This window comes from Peromyscus leucopus, chromosome 22, assembly GCF_004664715.2.
Source record: "Peromyscus leucopus breed LL Stock chromosome 22, UCI_PerLeu_2.1, whole genome shotgun sequence".
NCBI lineage: Eukaryota > Metazoa > Chordata > Mammalia > Rodentia > Cricetidae > Peromyscus > Peromyscus leucopus.
Window position 1 is genome coordinate 34,810,184 of NC_051081.1, and position 18,688 is coordinate 34,828,871.

Below are 18,688 nucleotides of genomic sequence, written 5' to 3' on the forward strand. Positions count from 1 at the left end.
GTACATGCTATACCAATAGAGAAGCTGAGTTCCCTCCCTAGAGCCCACAGGAAAAGAAAAGAACACAGTGCCCCAGTGCCGGGCAAGCAGAGACAAGTAGATGCCCTGGGCCTCACTGGACAGCCAAGAATAATCAGTGAGTCCCAGGGAGTGACTCTACCTCACAACACAAGGTGGATGGCTCCCAGAAATGACACCCAAGTTTTACACAACACATACACACACACACACACACACACACACACACACACACACACACACACACACACGCTTGTGCTTGGCCTGAGTTTGAGCCCTAAGACTCACATGTTGGAAGTAGAGAACTGACTCCTGTGGCTTGTCCTCTGACTGCCACATACATGATGTGGCTCCTATGTGCACACATACACAAAAATACAAATGAATTCTATATATATATGTATCTATATACATATATATGTATATATTTACACAGTGAGGCCTAGAGAAATAGCTCAGCAGTTAAGAGCAGTGACTGAATGACTACTCCTCCAGGGGACCCAAGTTGAATCCCAACACCCACATGGTAGGCCACAAACATCTGTAACTCCAGTACTAGGGGATCTTATACCCTCTTCTGCTCTCTGTGGGTGCCGGGCATGCATGTGGTGCACATACTTACCTGTGGGAAAAATATCCATACACATAAAACATAAAATAAATAAAGCTCACAAAATAGTTCTCCACTGCTCCTCAAACTAACTTTTTCCTTTACCTCCTTCCTTTACTCTTTCTCCTCTCTCTCTCTCTCTCTCTCTCTCTCTCTCTCTCTCTCTCTCTCTCTCTCTCTCCCCTGCCTAGTAATCTAGTAACTCTGTTTCCTGACCTTGCATTATCCAGATGTTGGAAGATCTGTCGCAGACTCCTGTCTATTGACCAGAATACATATTCCTGGGTCCAGTCGGTAGGAAGTCCTGAAATACTGGACACAGCAGAGGATGTCAGTGAGATTGAAGTGATGTTACAGGAGGAATAGAAGGATAATTTAGGAAGGAGGCAGTTGGTCTCAGAGTAAATGAAGTCAGAGTGCCAGGTGTTTTACGTAGAGCATTCACAATGAAGATGATGTCACGGGTAGGATTTCTATTCCTGTGGGAAACCCCAATGAATATAAGGTTTCGGGGGACAGGGTTTGTTTCAGCTTACAACACCCAGGTCATACTCCATTGCTGAGGGAAGTCAGGGTAGGAACTCAGGGCAAGATGGATTCAAGAGACAGGAGCTGATGCAGAGGCCATGGAGCTGCTTACTGGCTTGCTTTCATGGTTTGCTCACCCTGCCTTCTTTTACCCCCTGAGACCACTAGCTCATGCGTGGTACCACCCACAGTGAGCTGGACCTACTCACATCAATCATCAATTAAGAAAATCCAGCCAGGCATGGTTGCAAATGTCTTTAATCCCAGCACTCGGGAGGCAGAGACAGATGGATCTCTGAGTTCAAGGCCAGCCTGGTCTACAGAGCGAGTTCCAGGACAGCCAGGGTTATACATTGAAAAACAAAAAAGAAAAGAAAGAAAGAAAAAAAGAATGAAAATATACCACAGGCTTGCCCACAGGGCAATCTGGGGGAGCAATTAAGTTTCCCCCTTCCAAAATGTTGGCAGCTTGTATCAAGTTGACAGGAAACTAGTCAGCACGGGTATCTGTCACAGGACAGTCTGTAGACAGACTCTGCTTACCTTGTCAGATCAGCTGCACTGATGTTCATCTCTGTTTCTTCCAACTGTGAGACTGTAACAGGAGAAAAGAAACTGTTAGCATAGTGACTGCTGACGTCATCTAACAGAACCCCCTTCATTTAACAATTAGGGGAGCAAAGATGAAGTCACACCCATCGTGAAGCTGAGGAGTGTACAGCACACCTATCGAGGTTTGTTTTGCTTCTAAAGCATACTATCCTGTCTTCGCCATGTCCTAGAAGTGACCCATGAGGAGCCCGGAATGGGAACACAGCACCCGGGGACACAGAGATCCTGATACGTCTTCCCTTCAAAGATGGCCATCCCACATCCACATCCGTGGTAGAGGAGTAAAGGTAATGGACCTCCTGCACCAGACTTTTGGTAGCTCATTATTTGTCCATTCTCCTCTCCCATACTTTGGGCTCTACATGAAGATGTAGGGACAGAGAAGCCCGAGGAAAGGAAACAATGGAGGATGGAGCTGTCTGACTGACTTTGGAAGGAAAGATGTCAGAGAGATGGGCGTACTCTCCAGGCACACCCTCTTTTTCAACTTTCTTCCCCTTCAAGTGGAAAGAGTCCTAAAGCAGGTCCACAGTTGATCAGTCATCAGTCTTGAGCTGACCCATAAGGATAGAACCCTTCTGACCTGTGAGCTTCCGGATCTGTTTTAGAGATGTGTTTTGTTGCTTAGGAGCCTAGAGAAACACACAAAGAGAAACCAAGTCAGGTTTACATCCTGGTTTGGGGATCTTATTGACAACACATCTCATCTTACATAGGGGATAGCGATATGTTTTATCAGTTGTCATCTGCAACCATATCATTAGTTACCATCTCATTTATTTCTTTGTGAATAATGGATTACATATCCTAAGGGACCAGCAAGATGGCTCTGTGGGTACAGGTTTTGACACCAATTCTGATGACTCGAGTCCCATCTCTGGAGCCCTCATAGTAAAAGGAGAAAAGCAATTTGCACAAGTTGTGCTCACCTCCACGTGCATGCCATCTGTCCATGCATGCACCCACATGCAAATTAGTAAGTGTTTAAACAAACCTAAGTCCTAGATTATTGTGTGTAGACCTGAGACTCTAGAGGTAAATATGAGTCCTGTGCTCTAGAGACTTGCATTAGTAAGGAAAACAGCCAACTAAATAGGTAAGATGCCATGTGGGAGCCAGCAACATGGCTCAGTGGCTGAAGGCACCTGTTGCCAAGTGTTGGCAACCTAAGTTCAATCCCTGTGGCCAGTACGGCAGATGAAAAGAACTGACTTGTTTAAAATAACCCTGGACTTGAATTATAACCTGTTTTTATGCTCAAGTGTATTATTTCTCCTGCAGTTGTACATAAAATGGCTTTACATTTAAAAAAAAGGGATAACCGGGCGGTGGTGGCGGTGCACGCCTTTAATCCCAGCACTCGGGAGGCAGAGCCAGGCAGATCCCTGTGAGTTCGAGGCCAGCCTGGGCTACCAAGTGAGTCCCAGGAAAGGCGCAAAGCTACACAGAGAAACCCTGTCTCGAAAAACCAAAAAAAAAAAAAAAAAAAAAGGGACAAATACTACAGAATTGTATTACAAGAAATATATAGAATATACAATTTCATAGAGACAGAGAGATTAGATGTTACCTCAAGATGGAGAAAAAAGGAATATAGAGCAATGATTTCCTAAGTACAGAACCTCTGTTTTGTGTGATGGAAAAGTCCCACAATGGACAGTAGTATCAGGACATAATATCATGAATGTAAAATCAATACAATTAATATAATTAATGAGTATCATAAATACAGTTATTGAATGAATAATGCAAATGTAATCAATGAATACCACAAATGTAATTAATATCATGAGTGTAATTAATGAATACCATGAATGTAAATAAATAAACAAACAAATAAATAAATAAAAGGAATGGTCTGCTAATTACCAAAAGTAACCACAAAAAGAAGTGTAAGGGAGCAATTTACTGGACCAAAAATTAAGACATACCATAAAACAAGTTCATAAGAACAGGAGCAGGCAGGTGGGATTTAAAAACAAAAACGTTCTGAAATAATCAGGAGGCAGAGGCAGAAGGATTTCTCTGCGTCAATAGTGAGTTCCAAGACAGCCAGGGCTATATAGAGAAACCTGTCTCAAAACAAACAAAGAAAAAACCCAAAGCCCAGCTCTGAAATAAATTCACTTACATAGGTCAACTTAATTGAAGAGAGCTCCACATAGTGACAAGAAATGATTCCATAGCTGTGATAAGTGATGTCAACTTGCCAAAATCTAGAATCTTGTGGACCTGTGCCTCCGAGCATGCCCATGGGGAACCGTCTTGATAACCATACCTGGGGCGCCACTGTGGTGGCGCCATTCTCTGACTGGGATCCTAGACTGTCAGTGGGGAAAGAGAAGTGAGCTACAGTTTGGACTCATCACTCCTCTCCGCTTCTTTACTGCAGATGCAACGTTGACTCGCTAGCCTAAGCCCCTGCAGCTGTGACCTCCTCTACCACGATGGACCAATGGACCATAACCTTGGGTGATGGTGAGCTGAAGTGAGCCCCCCCCCCAGGCTCTTTTGTTAGGGCATTCTGTCACAGCGACAGAACAGAAACTAAGACAGTGGCAAACAGTGAGAAAAATAAAAGTGGATCATTTCTCAATACGGGATTCAGAGATGGGCTCTAAGTGGGTTGAGAATTCAAATGTTGAGGGGCTGGAGAGACGGTTCAACCGCTAAGAGCACTGGCTACACTTACAGAGGACCCAGGTTCGGTTCCCAGCACCCGCATGGTGGCTTATAACTTTAACTCCAGGTTCAGAGGATCTGATCTCTTATGACCCCTGGAAGTACCAGGCAACATATGGTGCGCATGTACACTTACTTGCAGGCAAAATCCTCATATACATAAAATACAAAAAAAATCTCAATTTTTATGAAAGAATTCAAGTGTCGAAAATAATGTGAATTTTTTGTTTGTGCATGTACACGTAGGTACACAAGTGTGCAGGGGTGTGCCTGCTTATGTTTTTGGAATTTATCCAAAGAATGTATGGAGGTTAATGTGACAGAGACATGTGCCCATCAGCGTTTCCTGCAGCACTATAAGTAATAACAGTTATGGAACCAAGCTATGTGTGCAGCAATGGAGGACTGGATGTTAAATGTGTGTGTCTACACAATGGACTTTTTCTGTCACCAAGAACAAGGTTACATAGTTTTCTCAGGAAAAGGGATGCAACTGGAACTCCTATAAAGCAGCTAAGCCAGCCTCAGAAAGACCAACATCAAATGATTCTTCTCCTTTGTGGGTCCTAATTTCATAGAGTGCATAACCTCACAGATGTAAACATGCCATGAAAGTAGAAATGACTGGAAGAGTTAAGGACACTGTGGGGAGACAGTGAAGGAGAGTGGGGAGGGAGGGGACTGTGTGCAGTGTGACAGTACCAGATACAGTAGATACACACAGTGAAATGATGTTTAAATAATGCAGGACCGTTTCAGCATAGCACAGTGGTCAACACACTATTCCATACTAATAACACAAAGTGGGGGTTGCCATGGTCATAGCAGTGGTGCAGAAAAACCAAACATGTGCTCATGCGGTTTGTTTGTTTTTAAGACACTCAACAAAATAGAAATACCTGGGAAATTCCCCCAGCATACATTGGGTCCAATGTTATCCCCCAACTTGATATGTTGAAATCCTAACCCCCAAGTTAATGGTATTAGTAGATGGGGTGTTTGGGAGGTGGCTATATCATGAGATGGAAAAACTACAAAACATTGTTGTAGAGAGTAAATAGTAAATAACACATCCTTTGTTCATGATCGGAAGGTTTGATGGTAAAATGGCATTACCAACACAATCTATAGATTCTTTAGGGATGCTGTGTAATCCCTACTCAAACCCCACTGACCTTTTTTGCATAAATGAAAACCCTGTCCTAAAAATCCCTATGGAATTACAGAGATCCCTCAGGAGCCAAAACAACCTTGAAAAAGAACAGTCAGGGCTGGAGGGATGGCTCAGTGGTTAAGAGGTCCTGAGTTCAGTTCTCAGCAACTACATGGTGACTGACAACCATCTGTAATGAGATCTGGTTCCCTCTTTTGGCAGGCAGGTATACATGCAGACAGAACATTGTATGCATAGTAAATAAATAAACAAATAAATAAATAAATAGCAGGTATACATGTAGACAGAACATTGTATGCGTAGTAAGTAAGTTAAGTAAGTAAGTAAGTAAATAAATAAGTAGCTAAAAAAAAAAAAAAAGAACAAGAGTCAGAAAACCCATACTTTCTGATTTTAAAACTTTGTACAGAGTTGGGTGGTGGTGGCACACACTTTTAATCCCAGCACTCAGGAGGCAGAGACAGGTGGATCTTACGAGTTTGAGATCAGCCTGGTCTACAGAGTGAGTTTTAGGACAGCCAGGGCTACACAGAGAAATCCTGCTTTGAAAAAGAAAAAGAAAAACAGTGTACAAAACCACAGTACTCAAAAATAGTTGTGGTGCTGATTTAAGAATAGACCTATAGAGTAGGGTGGTGGTGGCACACGCCTTTAATCCCAGCAATCGGGAGGCAGAGGCAATCGGATCTCTGTGAGTTCGAAGCCAGCCTGATCTACAAAGTGAGTTCCAGGACTGCCAGGACTGTTACATAGAGAAACCCTGTCTCTAAAAACAACCCAAAAACTATTTAAAAAATAGACCTATAGGATCTAAGGAATCTAATATTAAAAGTCAGCTGATTCTCTACATAGGCACTACGACCATTCAATGCAAAAAGAATAAGCTTCAACCAGTGGTGCTGAGGCAACTGGATAACCACATGTAAGGAAATGAAGTTGGGCCTTTTACTTCATATCATATTTAAAAACAAACTGGAGATGGAGTGAAAACCTAAATGTAAGAACTATTTAAGTTATGAAACTCTTTGCAGATAAAAAAGAGGCGAAGAATTAGGCTTGGAGAGATGGTTCAGCGGTTAACAACAGCACATACTGCTCTTGCAGAGGACCCAAGTTTGATTCCTAGCACCCATATCACACGGCTCATAATCCCCTGTAACTCCAGCTCCAGGAGGATCCAGCACCTCTGGCTTCTGCTGGCACCTGTGCTCATGCTCACACTCACAATTACACAAACACACAATTTTATACACACACACACACACACACCTTTAAAAAATAATAATAATAATAAATCTAAGCAAGAGAAAGGAGTGAAATGGTTAATTTATGCCAACTTGGCTAGGCTATGGAGCCCAGTTGTTTGGCCATATATTAGTCTAGAACATTTCTTTGACAGTAATTTTACATATGATTAACATTTAAAATCAGTACACTTTAAAGCAGATTGCCTTCCATACTGTGAGTGGGCATCACCCAATCAGCTGAAGGCTTTAAGAGCAGAGGCCAGAACTCCCTGAAGAGGAAAGAATCCTTTCACAAGACTGAAGAACACAAAAGTGTACCCATTTTTCTAGCCTGTCCTGTCCTGCAGAGTTTGGGCTTGGGACAATGACATTAACTCTTACTCAAGTTTGTCTATGAATTTCAGAGGAGCTATGAGAGCCTATTTCTTAACCTTAGTATATCCTCCTTTGGAGAGTGTGTTTGTTTCTGTGTGTGTGTGTGTGTGTGTGTGTGATATGTATATGTGTGGTGTGTGTGTGTGTGTTATGTGTGTGTGTTATGTGTGTGCATGTGTTATGTGTGTGTGTGGAATGTATGTGTGTGTGTGTGTATGTGTGTGTGTGTGTGATAAAGAACAACCTGGTCTTTATTCCAGATTCTTAGTACAGAACTCCAAAAACCCTTGCAATTCCATGAGTATTGAGGGCATCTGTTATATTAATGAGATGGAAATTCGGATTTGCTTTGATTTTTAATTGAGGAAGTTGGAACAATCATCATTCTAAAATTTAATTAAGACCTGACCAGTCAATATATTTATGCATAGATGCATTAATCCCAAACAAAATATCAGCAAACTGAATCTAATGAATCTAATTAAAGTATTGGGACCAACATCACAAATGTGTTATACGTATCCTAGGAATTCACAGCTGGTTTATTATCTTACATTCTCATGCAACTCAGTACATTGAATGAACAAGAAAAAAATATATGACCATCTAAACAGAGGCAGGAAATATACTTAATATTTAGCGCCCAGTATAAAGAGATTTAATTTAAAATATTAGAAGATTTTTTAAATTAACACCAATTCTTGCTAAAACTTCCTTAACTTGGGAAAGAATATTTGAAAAACCACAGAAAACATTATACATAACTGGTGAATTACTGAAAAATGTCCTTGACTTAATAAAGAAACAGATGCCCGCAACACATTGCTACTGAATATTGTACCTGAAGTCATAATCATAAATGAAGGCAAGGAGAACCAAGACATAAAGTTGGAAAAGAGTTAATAAAACTGTTGTTATTTACACATGACATAATTTAGAGAATATTCCTACAGGAGAATAAAGTCAAAGTGATACACTTAGCAGGGTTCTCTAAGCAGCTCAATATGAAAAGATCTGTTGTATTCTTAGGTTTCGGCATCATTTATATAAAATGGTATTTACAAGGGGTGGTGGTAGTGCACATCTTTTATCCCAGCACTTGGGAGGCAGAGGCAAGTGGATCTCTGTGAGTTCAAGGCCAGCCTTGTCTGCAAAATGGATTTCAGGGCAGCCAGGACTACAACAGGAAAACCCTGTCTCGAAAAACAAAAAAAATAAAAAAGAAATTATAATATTATACCAGGCCTGTGGATGTAGTTCAGTGGTAGACTGCTTGCAGAGAGCACGAGACTCTGGATTTGATCCTTAGCAATAAAATAAGTAAATAGATATAGATGATAGATAGATAGATAGATAGATAGATAGATAGACAGATAATACAGATAAGATAGATATAGATGTTAGAAATATAGATGATGATGATGATGATACATCAAAATAAAATGCCATGCCAAATCACACCTTTTTTTTTCTTTTCTTTCTTTCTTTCTTTCTTTTTTTTTTTTTTTTTGGTTTTTCGAGACAGGGTTTCTCTGCGTAGTTTTGCGCCTTTCCTGGAGCTCACTTGGTAGCCCAGGCTGGCCTCGAACTCACAGCGATCCGCCTAGCTCTGCCTCCTGAGTGCTGGGATTAAAGGCCTGTGCCACCACCGCCCGGCGAAATCACACATTTTTGCCTCCTGATGATTATCATTACCTGTGAACTATGTCACCTCTTCCTACCAGAAAACAAATTCTGATAAATCTTAGAACCAACTTCCTCATGGTTCTAGTTCATGTTGAGCTGCTGAAATAGAATACTTGTGATCAGCTCATTTATGAAGGAGGGAGGTTTAGTTGGCTTCATGGTTCTGGATGTCTAAGAGCCTAGTGCTGGCATGTCCTTCCCTTCACCTGAGGATGTCTAAGAGCCTAGAGCTAGTATGTCCTTAGCTTCACATGAGGATGTCTAAGATCCCAGAGCTAGTATGTCCTTAGCTTCACCTGAGGTCTTTGCGTAGCTTCAACTCACAGCAGACAGAGGCAGAGGAGCAAGTGGATGTGTGTGGAAGACAAAAGGGGTCCTGAGTCCTGTGACAGCGAACCCAGTCCTCAGAGAGTGAGGAGCCATGCCTGTGAGACCTTACTCAGTCTAGAAAGAATGGCATTAAACCCGCTTGAAGGTCGCACTTTCCAACCCTGCTCCCCTGGCAAATGCATTTCTGCAGGAGTTCTGGATAAACCTCAGCTCACTCACATGAAGTCCCAGAGGCAGCAGTGTGCCAACTGACAACATGGAGGGGGGCATTATAATTTTTCCTAATTTCAGAATATTTTATACATGTGAACAATAAAATATAATCATACCTACCCTCCCCACTCCAACTTCCTCCATATATACCCCACAACATATCCACCTCTCAACCTCATGCTTTTCTTTTTTATAACCCACTAAGTCTAATTACTGTTGCCTATATGTGTATGGCTGCACAGCATGGGTATTTGATCAAAAAGATGTTGTGAAATCTAGAGAAATGACCCTTTTATCCAATACATGAATGAAACTAATAAAAGAAAAGAGAGACTCAGTAGATTACAATAAAGAAACATATTGTTCAACATTCAATATGTTGTTCAACATTCAATATTGAGTTTGGCTAAATAATAATTTATGCCATTAAGTAACTGCATGACTATTGGAATTTAAATGCTGGTAGGTATTTGAGTTATTAAGAAATTATTCAGATTTTATTGTTATATTTTTGGTGTAATAATGATACTGTGATTAACCTTTTTTTTTCTTTGTGGAGTGGGGCATTATCTCAAAATATACATACTAAAACATTTACCATGAAATTATTTTTTGATTTGCTTCAAATTGATTGACAGGTCTATGGAGATTCACCAGACCAACTTTAATTTTTTTCTCATACTAAGGATTGAATGTAGTGCCTTGTTCAGACTAAGCTCATTTACCATTTCTGTGTGTCTTTGATTTACCTGAAATTATCCTTAATAAAAATCAAGGAAAGCCGGTGGTGGTGGCACATGCCTTTAATCCCAGGACTTGGGAGACAGAGGCAGGCAGGTCTCTGTGTGTTCGAGGCCAGCCTGGGCTACAGAGTGAGTTCCAGAAAAGGCACAAAACTACACAGAGAAACCCTATCTCAAAAAACAAAAAAAAGGAAAAATAATGGACCCAAGATGTAGCTCAGTGGTATAGTGCTTTGCCTAGCATGAGTAATGACCTGAATTTGATCCTTACTAACACACACACCTAACATACACCTAACACACACACACACACACACACACACACACACACACACACACACACGCACGCACGCACGCACGCACGCACACGCACACACACAATGCACAAATGACTTGAATAGGCAGTTTACAAGAGAGAATTTCCAAATGGCTAATAAACCTGAGACATTGCTCAGTGTTTAGTTATGGGGGTTGCACACGAAATCACAATGCGATAACAACCACTCACTGGAATCACTAAAATAAGAGGTGGATGTGCCAAGTCTGGGCAAGATGGCAGGACTGTGGGGGAGCCAGTCACTCATGGTCTGTTCACATGATCGAAAACTCAGAAGAGGCATGACCAACTAACATTAAACACGTGTACCACGAACTCAAAACTATTCTGCTGGAAATAAAAATCCCACAGCAAAGTGTCACTTGATTTTCTTTGTCTCGTCATATGATTATAAATCTTTCTTTATAAAACAAACTCACTCTCCCGTCTGCCTCCCATCCTGTGATGGACAATACCCACAGCACCCTTACCACATTCTTTTCCCCAAAGTTATGTCATCTGAATGTCTCACTTCAGCTCGAGCTCCTAGACAGCACTTTCTCAGTATCTAGAACATTCTGCCTCAGTGTCTATTTGATAATAGATCCTAAAGCTACCGTTACTACTACTTCCTTCTTTTCTTCTCCTCCTCCTCTTCCTTCTCCTCCTCCTCTTCCTTCTCCTCCTCCGCTTCCTTCTTCTCCTCCTCCTACTCCTCCTTCTCCTCCTCCTTCTCTTCCTCCTCCTCTTTCTCCTCCTCCTTCTTTCTTCTTTCTTCTTCCCTCTTCCTCCTCTTCTTGGTTTTTTGAAAACAGACTCTCCCTGTGTAGTCCTGACTGTAATGGAACACACTGGGTAGACCAGGCTGATCTCGAACTCAGAGAGATACTCCTGCACCATGCCCATCCTAAGGCTTCTTGAAGTAAATTAAGAGAAAGGCAAGGTGGGCAGTGGTGGCTCATGCCCTCAATCCCAGCACTTGGGAGGCAGAGGCAGACAGATCTCTGAGTTCAAGGCCAGCTTAGTATACAGAGTGAGTCAGGAGAGCCAGGGATACACAGAGGAACCTTGTCTCAGAAAACCAAAACAAGGAAGGAAAAATAAAAGAGGAAGCCGTCTATCAATGCTGTCTCAACCCCCCTCTCCCCTCCATCCAGTTCTTCCTAAGGCCCAGAGGATGGGCATTTAGACAAACCTATAGGGTTTCAGCATGGAGAGAGTGAGTTTCCAGAGCGAGTGGCTATCACGTACCTCTGTCTTAGCTGCCACCTGTTTCTGTCCCTGATACCTAGAAAACAACACCCATATTCCACAAACCAAGAAACCAAGTAGCATAAGGCTGAGATGTGTCGGCAGTGGGAAAGCCAGCCCCCATATTAGGGACATTTCTCAAGCCTATGTATGCCCCTCTCCACTACAGAGTTTCTGTCTCCAGACTGAGATTCCATGACATCACAATAGACAGTGCCAGGTAAAGCAGTGCACACTCAGGTCCCAGCTGATGTCCTTCCCTGTGGCTGACCTTTCTCTGAGCTCTAATAGCCAAAGCTCAGGGGAGAATCCATCTATGAATCTTCTAGGGTCCAGCTAGACAAACTCGTCACTAAGGAAGGAGTGGCGTGGTAAAGTTTCAAAGGTCTTCCAAAATGACTTGTTCTGACTCACATTTTCTTTGGAGCCGGTCACTGTCATAAATTGGGGTTGGGTCTATGGCCATAAATTTCAAGCTTCAGGTTAGAACACAGAGTCAAGTGGAATCTAAGAGAGTTGGGATAGTTGAAGTGGGAACTCTCAGGGACTTTGAGGCACCTGGTTTTCTAAGTTCACAGGTCTCCATATTTCCTAGTTGCTGTTGACCTGACACACATCACACTAAGCAGTGGCCTTAGAGGATCTACAATCTCACTGCCAAGTTTAGAGTAGTCATGTGTCACCACACCATCTTATCAAGTCAACACAGTGCAAACAATATTGATGTGATCAATTCATGTGATCAAAATTATTCTTTTCATATAGGAACACTAAAGAACCACTGACTGGTAGGCACCATTTCAGAAGACCAATTCTTTTTCCCCCCACAGTATATTCTGTCTATAGAGGCAGTACAATTAATATTCTTGGGAAGCCCACTAAAAAAGAAATAGTTAAATAAATACAGTGAGTGTGCTTTATAAAGCACTATGCAATTTCTACAAGGATTTTAATTATAAAGAGCTCTGGCTTTTACATTGAGCACATGCTATGTGGCAGGTGCTAGCTGTAGACCAGCCTGGAGTCCTAGTGACATGCTACTATGATCAGGAATTCTGCTTTTGTTTTGTTTTTTCAAAACAAAGTTTCTCTGCATAGCCCTGGCCATCTTGGAACTCACTCTGTAGACCAGGCTGACTTTGAACTCAGTGATCCACCTGCCTCTGCATCCCAAGTGCTGGGATTAAAAGCATGCACCACCACTGCCTGGCAGGAATTCTATTTTTTAATACACTTTTTATTTCATAGTACTCACAAAAGCTGTAATAGTAGTAACTAAACCCCATTTACCCTTTCTCCCCTATCCTTAGCATCTTTTTAAAATTTTATTTTATGTGTATAGAATTTTGTGTACATGAATGTCTGTGTACCACATGTGTGCCCAAGAGAGTCAGAAGAGGGCATCAGATCCCCTGGAACTGGAGTTACAGGCAGTTATGAGTCACTATGTGGGTGCTGGAACTCAGCCCAGGTCCTCTGCAAGAGCAGCTAGTGATCTTAACCACTGAGCCATCTCCCCAACCCCACTCTTTTGTTTTATTTTTGTTAGTTTGCTTGCTTTGGTTTTTGTTGTAGTTGTTGTTTGAGACAGGGTTTCTCGGTGTAAAAGCTCTGGCTGTTCTGGAACTTGACCTGTAGACCAGGCTGGCCTCAAACAGAGATCTACCTGCCTCTGCATCCCAAGTGCTAGGATTAAAGGCAAGTGCCACCACTGCCCGGCCCCAGCTCCACTCTAAACATAAAGTTATAAAACTTTAGTACACTTATCAAGACCATGAGCTAAACCTTGGAGGTGGAGGCAGGAGTATCCAGATTCCAAGGTCACCCTTGGCTACACTGCAAATTCAAAGCCAGCTTGATCTACATAAACCCTATCTCAAAAAATAAAATAAAAGCATTACACATTTACTATTAACTAAACTTCAGCCTTCATTTGGATCTCATATTTTCCCACCAATGTTCAGGATCTAATGCATAGTACCATGTTGCTGGAGACTAAACCCAGAGTTCTCTAGTGCTCTACCATGAAGAAGGAGGGGGGAGAAGAAGGAAGAAGAAAAAAAGGAGGAGGAGGAGGAAGAAATGAGAAGGAAGAAAAAGGAGGAGGAAGGAGGAGGAGGAAGAAGAAAGAAGAAAGGAGAAGGAAGAAGGAAGGAGGAAGAAGGAAGAAGAGAAAAGGAGAAGAATAAAGAAGGAAGAAGAAGAAAAGAAGAAAGGAAGAAGGAAGAAGGAAGAAAAAAGGAAGAAAGAAGGAGAAGAATAAAAGAAGAGGAGGAAGAGGAAGAAATCCTTGAATTTGAGTCTCTGTGATGTTCTCGTTATGCTTAGACTGAAATTATGTGTGTGGTGTGGTAGGAATGGAGAATACAGAGCAGTGGTATGCTCTCCCTATTCCAGCACTCCAAGAGGGATCTGTTATCAGTATGTCCTGCTAGCTAGTCTCAAGTACTTTGTAGGGGAGTGCATGCCACATTTCTCTACTGGAAGTTATTTTCTTTTGTTCATACTTTGCTTCTAAAAGTGGCCAATCTATAAATCTAACTCCTATTGGAGGTACGAGGCTGGCATGATTAAGTTCCATCTCCTGGAGGAATACTGTAACACAACTCATTTGAGATTCTTGAGTAAGAAAGATTTGTCTCCCTCTCCCCACATTCTATTTGTTCATTTATATTTACTAGTATAGATGCGTGTATATTTCTTTTGTACTTTGTGTTATGGCTCAATACTGCTGTTATTCATTTTGTTGCTCAAATTTTCCAGCTTTTGCTGTGAGAGCCCTGGCTTTGTTAGTGGCAGCTGCAGTCTAGGCCGGAGTTTCCAGGTTCTTGGCCTCTCATTCACCAGACTGAAATAAGGGGCTCACACAGATTTGCAAAGAAACACAAACTTTATTTAAGGCAAACTGATGGGACAGATTAGAAAGGAATATCCGGTCAGGACTGACAATGAGCCACAGGAATGAAGGTCCTCAAAGGCTCCAGTCACTGTTTGGGACTTCTTTTATAGGGTTCAAGAGAAGAGGGAGTTGGGTTGCTAAGGGAGATAGTTTGGATGCCTCTACTTTGATTGACAGATTAAGTTATATAACTATTTCTCTAGTTTGCATGCCCCATCCTATAATACATTTGATTTTAATCATATCCAAGCCCAATTATAAATATGTGTAAGATAGCAAATAGATTTCCCTAAAAGTTCACTTTGAAGACAAAGTTTACCTTATTGTGCACCTACCCTAAACCAGTTCAGACATATGTACTGAGAATACTTTTCAAACGACTCTGTCTATGTTTGATGATTGTTAAGGGGAGGAGAAACTTATTCTATAGTTCAGAGAGGGTATGCATGCATCTCAGTGCAGGATAGGTGCATTATTTGGAGAGAAGCTGACACTGTGTTGTACGTGTGGGTAAATGTCTCAGATTTCAAGCACATTGTTAGCAGAGGGGTGTGTGCATAGTCCAAACCAAGTGGAGTCCCAGGTTGCTAAACTACCACCTATGCTTGCCTGCTTCATTCAGCAGTCTGGAGAACTCTGGGTTCTGAGAAGGGGGTGAGGTATGAATTATATATCATTAAAAAGTTAGAGCCAGTTAATTAATTAAAAAGAAGCACTGAATTTCTCCTGACATTCCCCAATACTCCTCCCCGACCTCACCCCACCCCCACACAGTGGTTATTTCTTCCAAGGCTATCTTGTGGTTAACTGCTGGCCTGAGCTGCCTCCTGGGTCTGGAATGGCACTTGCCACTTCAGGTGTCAGGCTGCAGGGGCCATGCCCAGTCCTAGTCCTTGCTCCCGGAGCTTCATTTTTCTCCCAGCAGTAAAAGAGGAAGGACAACATCTGCCATGTTGTCAGTTCATCAATTCACAGAAACATGAACGGACATCAAAGGAGAGTGAGTGGTCCTGGACCAGTGGGAGTCAGCAATGCTGCGCACGAAACTTTGGGAGATGTTGTTTACTGTATCGGCTGCCTCAAGGTGGGACAAAATAAATAAAGAGCTGAGTTTGGTGCTTTGGAATGGGGGAAGGCTGCCAATGACGTCCACTCTCCTGTCAGGAGAGGTGACAGACGCCAATGAAGCGCTCCAAGAAAATCCAGGGCTTGTCCACAGATCTTGTCATGAAGATGGTTGGCTGGTAAAAATGAGTGACCCTCTAGAGCTGGACGAATTAACAGTGAAGAGGCATATGAGAAATTTGTGAAGTCCATGAGGAGTGACCACGGCACCTCCCACTTCCATCCCCAAATAAAAGTGGGAAGTAACGTGATAGCATGGTTGTCTTAAATTAGAGAAGACTTGAAATAACTTTTAGCAATACCAATGGATAAATAAGAACTATTCTCAACAGTGCTACTGAAGAAAGTCCCCAACTCCCCAGTGGATGTAGATAAACATAATGTACATATTTTTTGTAAGACCCTAGACTAGAGGCTAAGCCCTGGTGTGCAGAATTCATGAGATTATCTATGGTTAAAAGTTATGAGGCAGGCAGGAGAGATGGCTCAGTGGTTTAGAGCACTGGCTGCTCTTCCAGAGGTCCTGAGTTCAACTCCCAGCAACCACTTGGAGGCTCACAACCATCTATAGTGGGATCTGATGTCCTCTTCTGAAATAAAGGTGTACTCATATACATAAAATAAATAAATTTTAAAAAAAATGCCAGGCGGAGGTGGCGCACACCTTTAATCCCAGCATTAGGGAAGCAGAGGCAGGAGGATCTCTGTGAGTTCAAGGCCAGCCTGGGCTACAGAGTGAGTTCCAGGAAAGGGGGGGGGAGTTATGAGGCTGGGTTTGATGAGGAACCACCCTTTAATCCCAGCATTCCAACAAGCAGATCTCTGTTACTTTGAGGATAGTCTGGTTTACATAGCAAGAGTTATGTGGTGAGACCCTACCAAAAAAATAGTGACTTATTTCAGGATAACTATGTTCTCTCATATACTATTATAACTCACCCAGATCTATCCCTGAATCTTTGTTTTATTGTTTTGTCAAGACAGGGTTTCTCTTTGTAGCCCTGGCTGTCCTCAAACTCACTCTGTAGACCAGCCTGGCTTCGAACTCACAAGAGATCTGCCTGCCTCTGCCTCCCAAGTGCTGAGATGCATGTGCCACCACTGCCCAGCTACTCTTGGGTCTTGGTCAAAAGACTTGATGTTTCTTCTCGTTAGAAATGTCTGGGAGCACAGGGAAGTGTTGTACAATGTCAGATGAAGGACAGTACTGTCTTCACTTCACCTTGAGCTGCATTGGCTGCTGTTGTTTTCCACAGTGAAGCAGGGACCTTTGCAGCTTCGTGAAAAAGAAACAAAACATTCATCCTGAGTGAGTGAGTGAGAGAGAGAGAGAGAGAGAGAGAGAGAGAGAGAAGACGCACAGCGAACTCTGTGCTCAGTGGCTGCCACACTGCCAGGAGGATGTATTTCTTTCCCTTTTCCCACTTCACAGAAGTGTTTTGGGTTCTACAGACTGGCCTGCAAAACTTTCCAGGTCCTTGACCCCTGCCAGGTTATGTGATGGCCTCCCGCTTCTTAAAGAAATGGTTTATCTTAGGCGTATAAATGTTTGCCGGCAGGTGTGATGTACCACTTGCATGCCTGGTGCCTAGAAGTCCAGAGGAGGACAACCGTCTGGAAGGACGGGTGGTGCTGAGCCACCTGATGTGGGTGCCGCGAACAGAACTTGGTACTCGGATGGGCCATCTCTCCAGGCGCCCCGCCACTGCCCCTTTAAGATAGGGGAACACTCTTAGGGGAGGCCAGTTTGGAACTCACAGTGCAGTTCGGGCTGGCCTCCAAACTGCAGCGATCTTTCTGCCTCAGTTTCCTCAGTGCTGCGCGTGCACTTCCAGCTTGGTTGTCTTGCACTTTCCGTCATCCGAAGGATAGCCTACGCCGAGGCAGCTCGAGCCTGGGGCTCATGGGCTCCACTTATGGGGTCGTAACCTCTAGGGCCTACGCCTATCTGCTTGGAGAAAAGGTGCTGCGTGTTCACCTCCAAGGACTTGCTTTTGCCTCTGACCGTGGAGTGTTTGCACGCAGAACCTGCTTCCCACCTCTGTCTCCCCTGGAGACACCTCCAAGTCACCAGGACCGAGGGCGACCCGTCTCCATCCATCCCCACAGCCCCGACAAGGCCCGCCGCGATCCTATCCTCTGCGCATGCTCACACCCGAGTCTCCGATTGGTCGCCTAGGAGCGCGGGATGTTTTCCCAGGATGCTCTGCGCTGCTGTCATGGCTGCCCCCGTGTACCTGTATCCTCACATGGGACGCTAGTCCTGTGGGTGTCTTGACGGTGCCCGTGGCCACCAGACGCCGGCGACCTTGGCCCCTCCTCCTCCTGCTTCCTCCTCCCCCGAGGGGCCCTCGCGGGACCCCGAGTTGGGTCCAGTGATGCCGGGGGTGACGTGGACTCCGGAGCGGGCGCTGCTGAGGGGCTTCTCCACGGAGGCGGAGCGGCTGCTGTGCACGCGGGAGGGGCGCTGTGGCTCAGGTGGGGGCTGTGAGGACGGGGATGCCGGCCCTGGGTACGGAGAGGGGGCAGGAGGGGGCAGTGTTGTTCGGTGGTCTGAGATCTGGTGGTCTGGGAAAGTTCCCGAGAGACAGACTTGAGCTGATTTTCTTCCTTTAGGACTGACAGGTAAGAGAGTTCGTCAGGAAAAAAAATTAATCGGGGTTGTGAAAGTATTGAGGCAGGTGTGAGCTGGGGAATGTGAGGGAGTCACGAGAGATCCTGTGTGTTTGGATTGGCTTTCTGGGGGAGAATATTGAAGGTCGGACCTCAGCAAAGGAAACTTTTCTGTGTCGGTTGGAATCTGTGAATTTCCCAAAGAAGGGCACTACGCCTATTATTATTACTATTACTACTACTACTACTATTATTTCTGTGTGACC

General features: G+C 43.5%; 2 protein-coding genes and 1 long non-coding RNA gene across 7 annotated transcripts in view; 2 read left to right on the plus strand and 1 right to left on the minus strand.

Annotated features, from left to right (window-relative positions):
• Positions 1–17,937, minus strand: part of C22H2orf16 (chromosome 22 C2orf16 homolog) — a 34,369-nt gene extending 16,432 nt beyond the window's left edge. Inside the window, exons 1-4 of one of the 2 annotated variants that reach the window (XM_037198074.1) lie at positions 17,568–17,937; positions 2,352–2,400; positions 1,700–1,751; positions 845–940 (exon numbers count right to left, since the gene is read on the minus strand). In XM_037198074.1, the coding sequence (XP_037053969.1) occupies positions 845–940; positions 1,700–1,728 (125 nt within the window). In that variant the 5' untranslated portion in view covers positions 1,729–1,751; positions 2,352–2,400; positions 17,568–17,937. Of the gene's footprint in view, positions 1–844; positions 941–1,699; positions 1,752–2,351; positions 2,401–11,785; positions 12,093–17,567 lie in introns of those variants that run through there. The other variant, XM_037198073.1, reaches the window with a different exon arrangement.
• LOC119086465 lies at positions 1,789–4,364 on the plus strand. Its single transcript, XR_005089749.1, has 2 exons — positions 1,789–2,055; positions 4,161–4,364. It is a non-coding gene; the product is annotated as an uncharacterized LOC119086465 (long non-coding RNA).
• A 69-nt stretch (positions 17,938–18,006) lies between the features above and the next one.
• The window catches only part of LOC114696445 (tetratricopeptide repeat protein 27-like), a 33,241-nt gene continuing 32,559 nt past the window's right edge, over positions 18,007–18,688 (plus strand). Inside the window, exon 1 of one of the 4 annotated variants that reach the window (XM_037198075.1) lies at positions 18,007–18,287. In XM_037198075.1, coding sequence (XP_037053970.1) covers positions 18,188–18,287 — 100 coding nt within the window. In that variant the 5' untranslated portion in view covers positions 18,007–18,187. Of the gene's footprint in view, positions 18,288–18,337; positions 18,435–18,688 lie in introns of those variants that run through there. The other 3 variants (XR_003735025.2, XM_028874146.2, XR_003735028.2) reach the window with 3 other exon arrangements.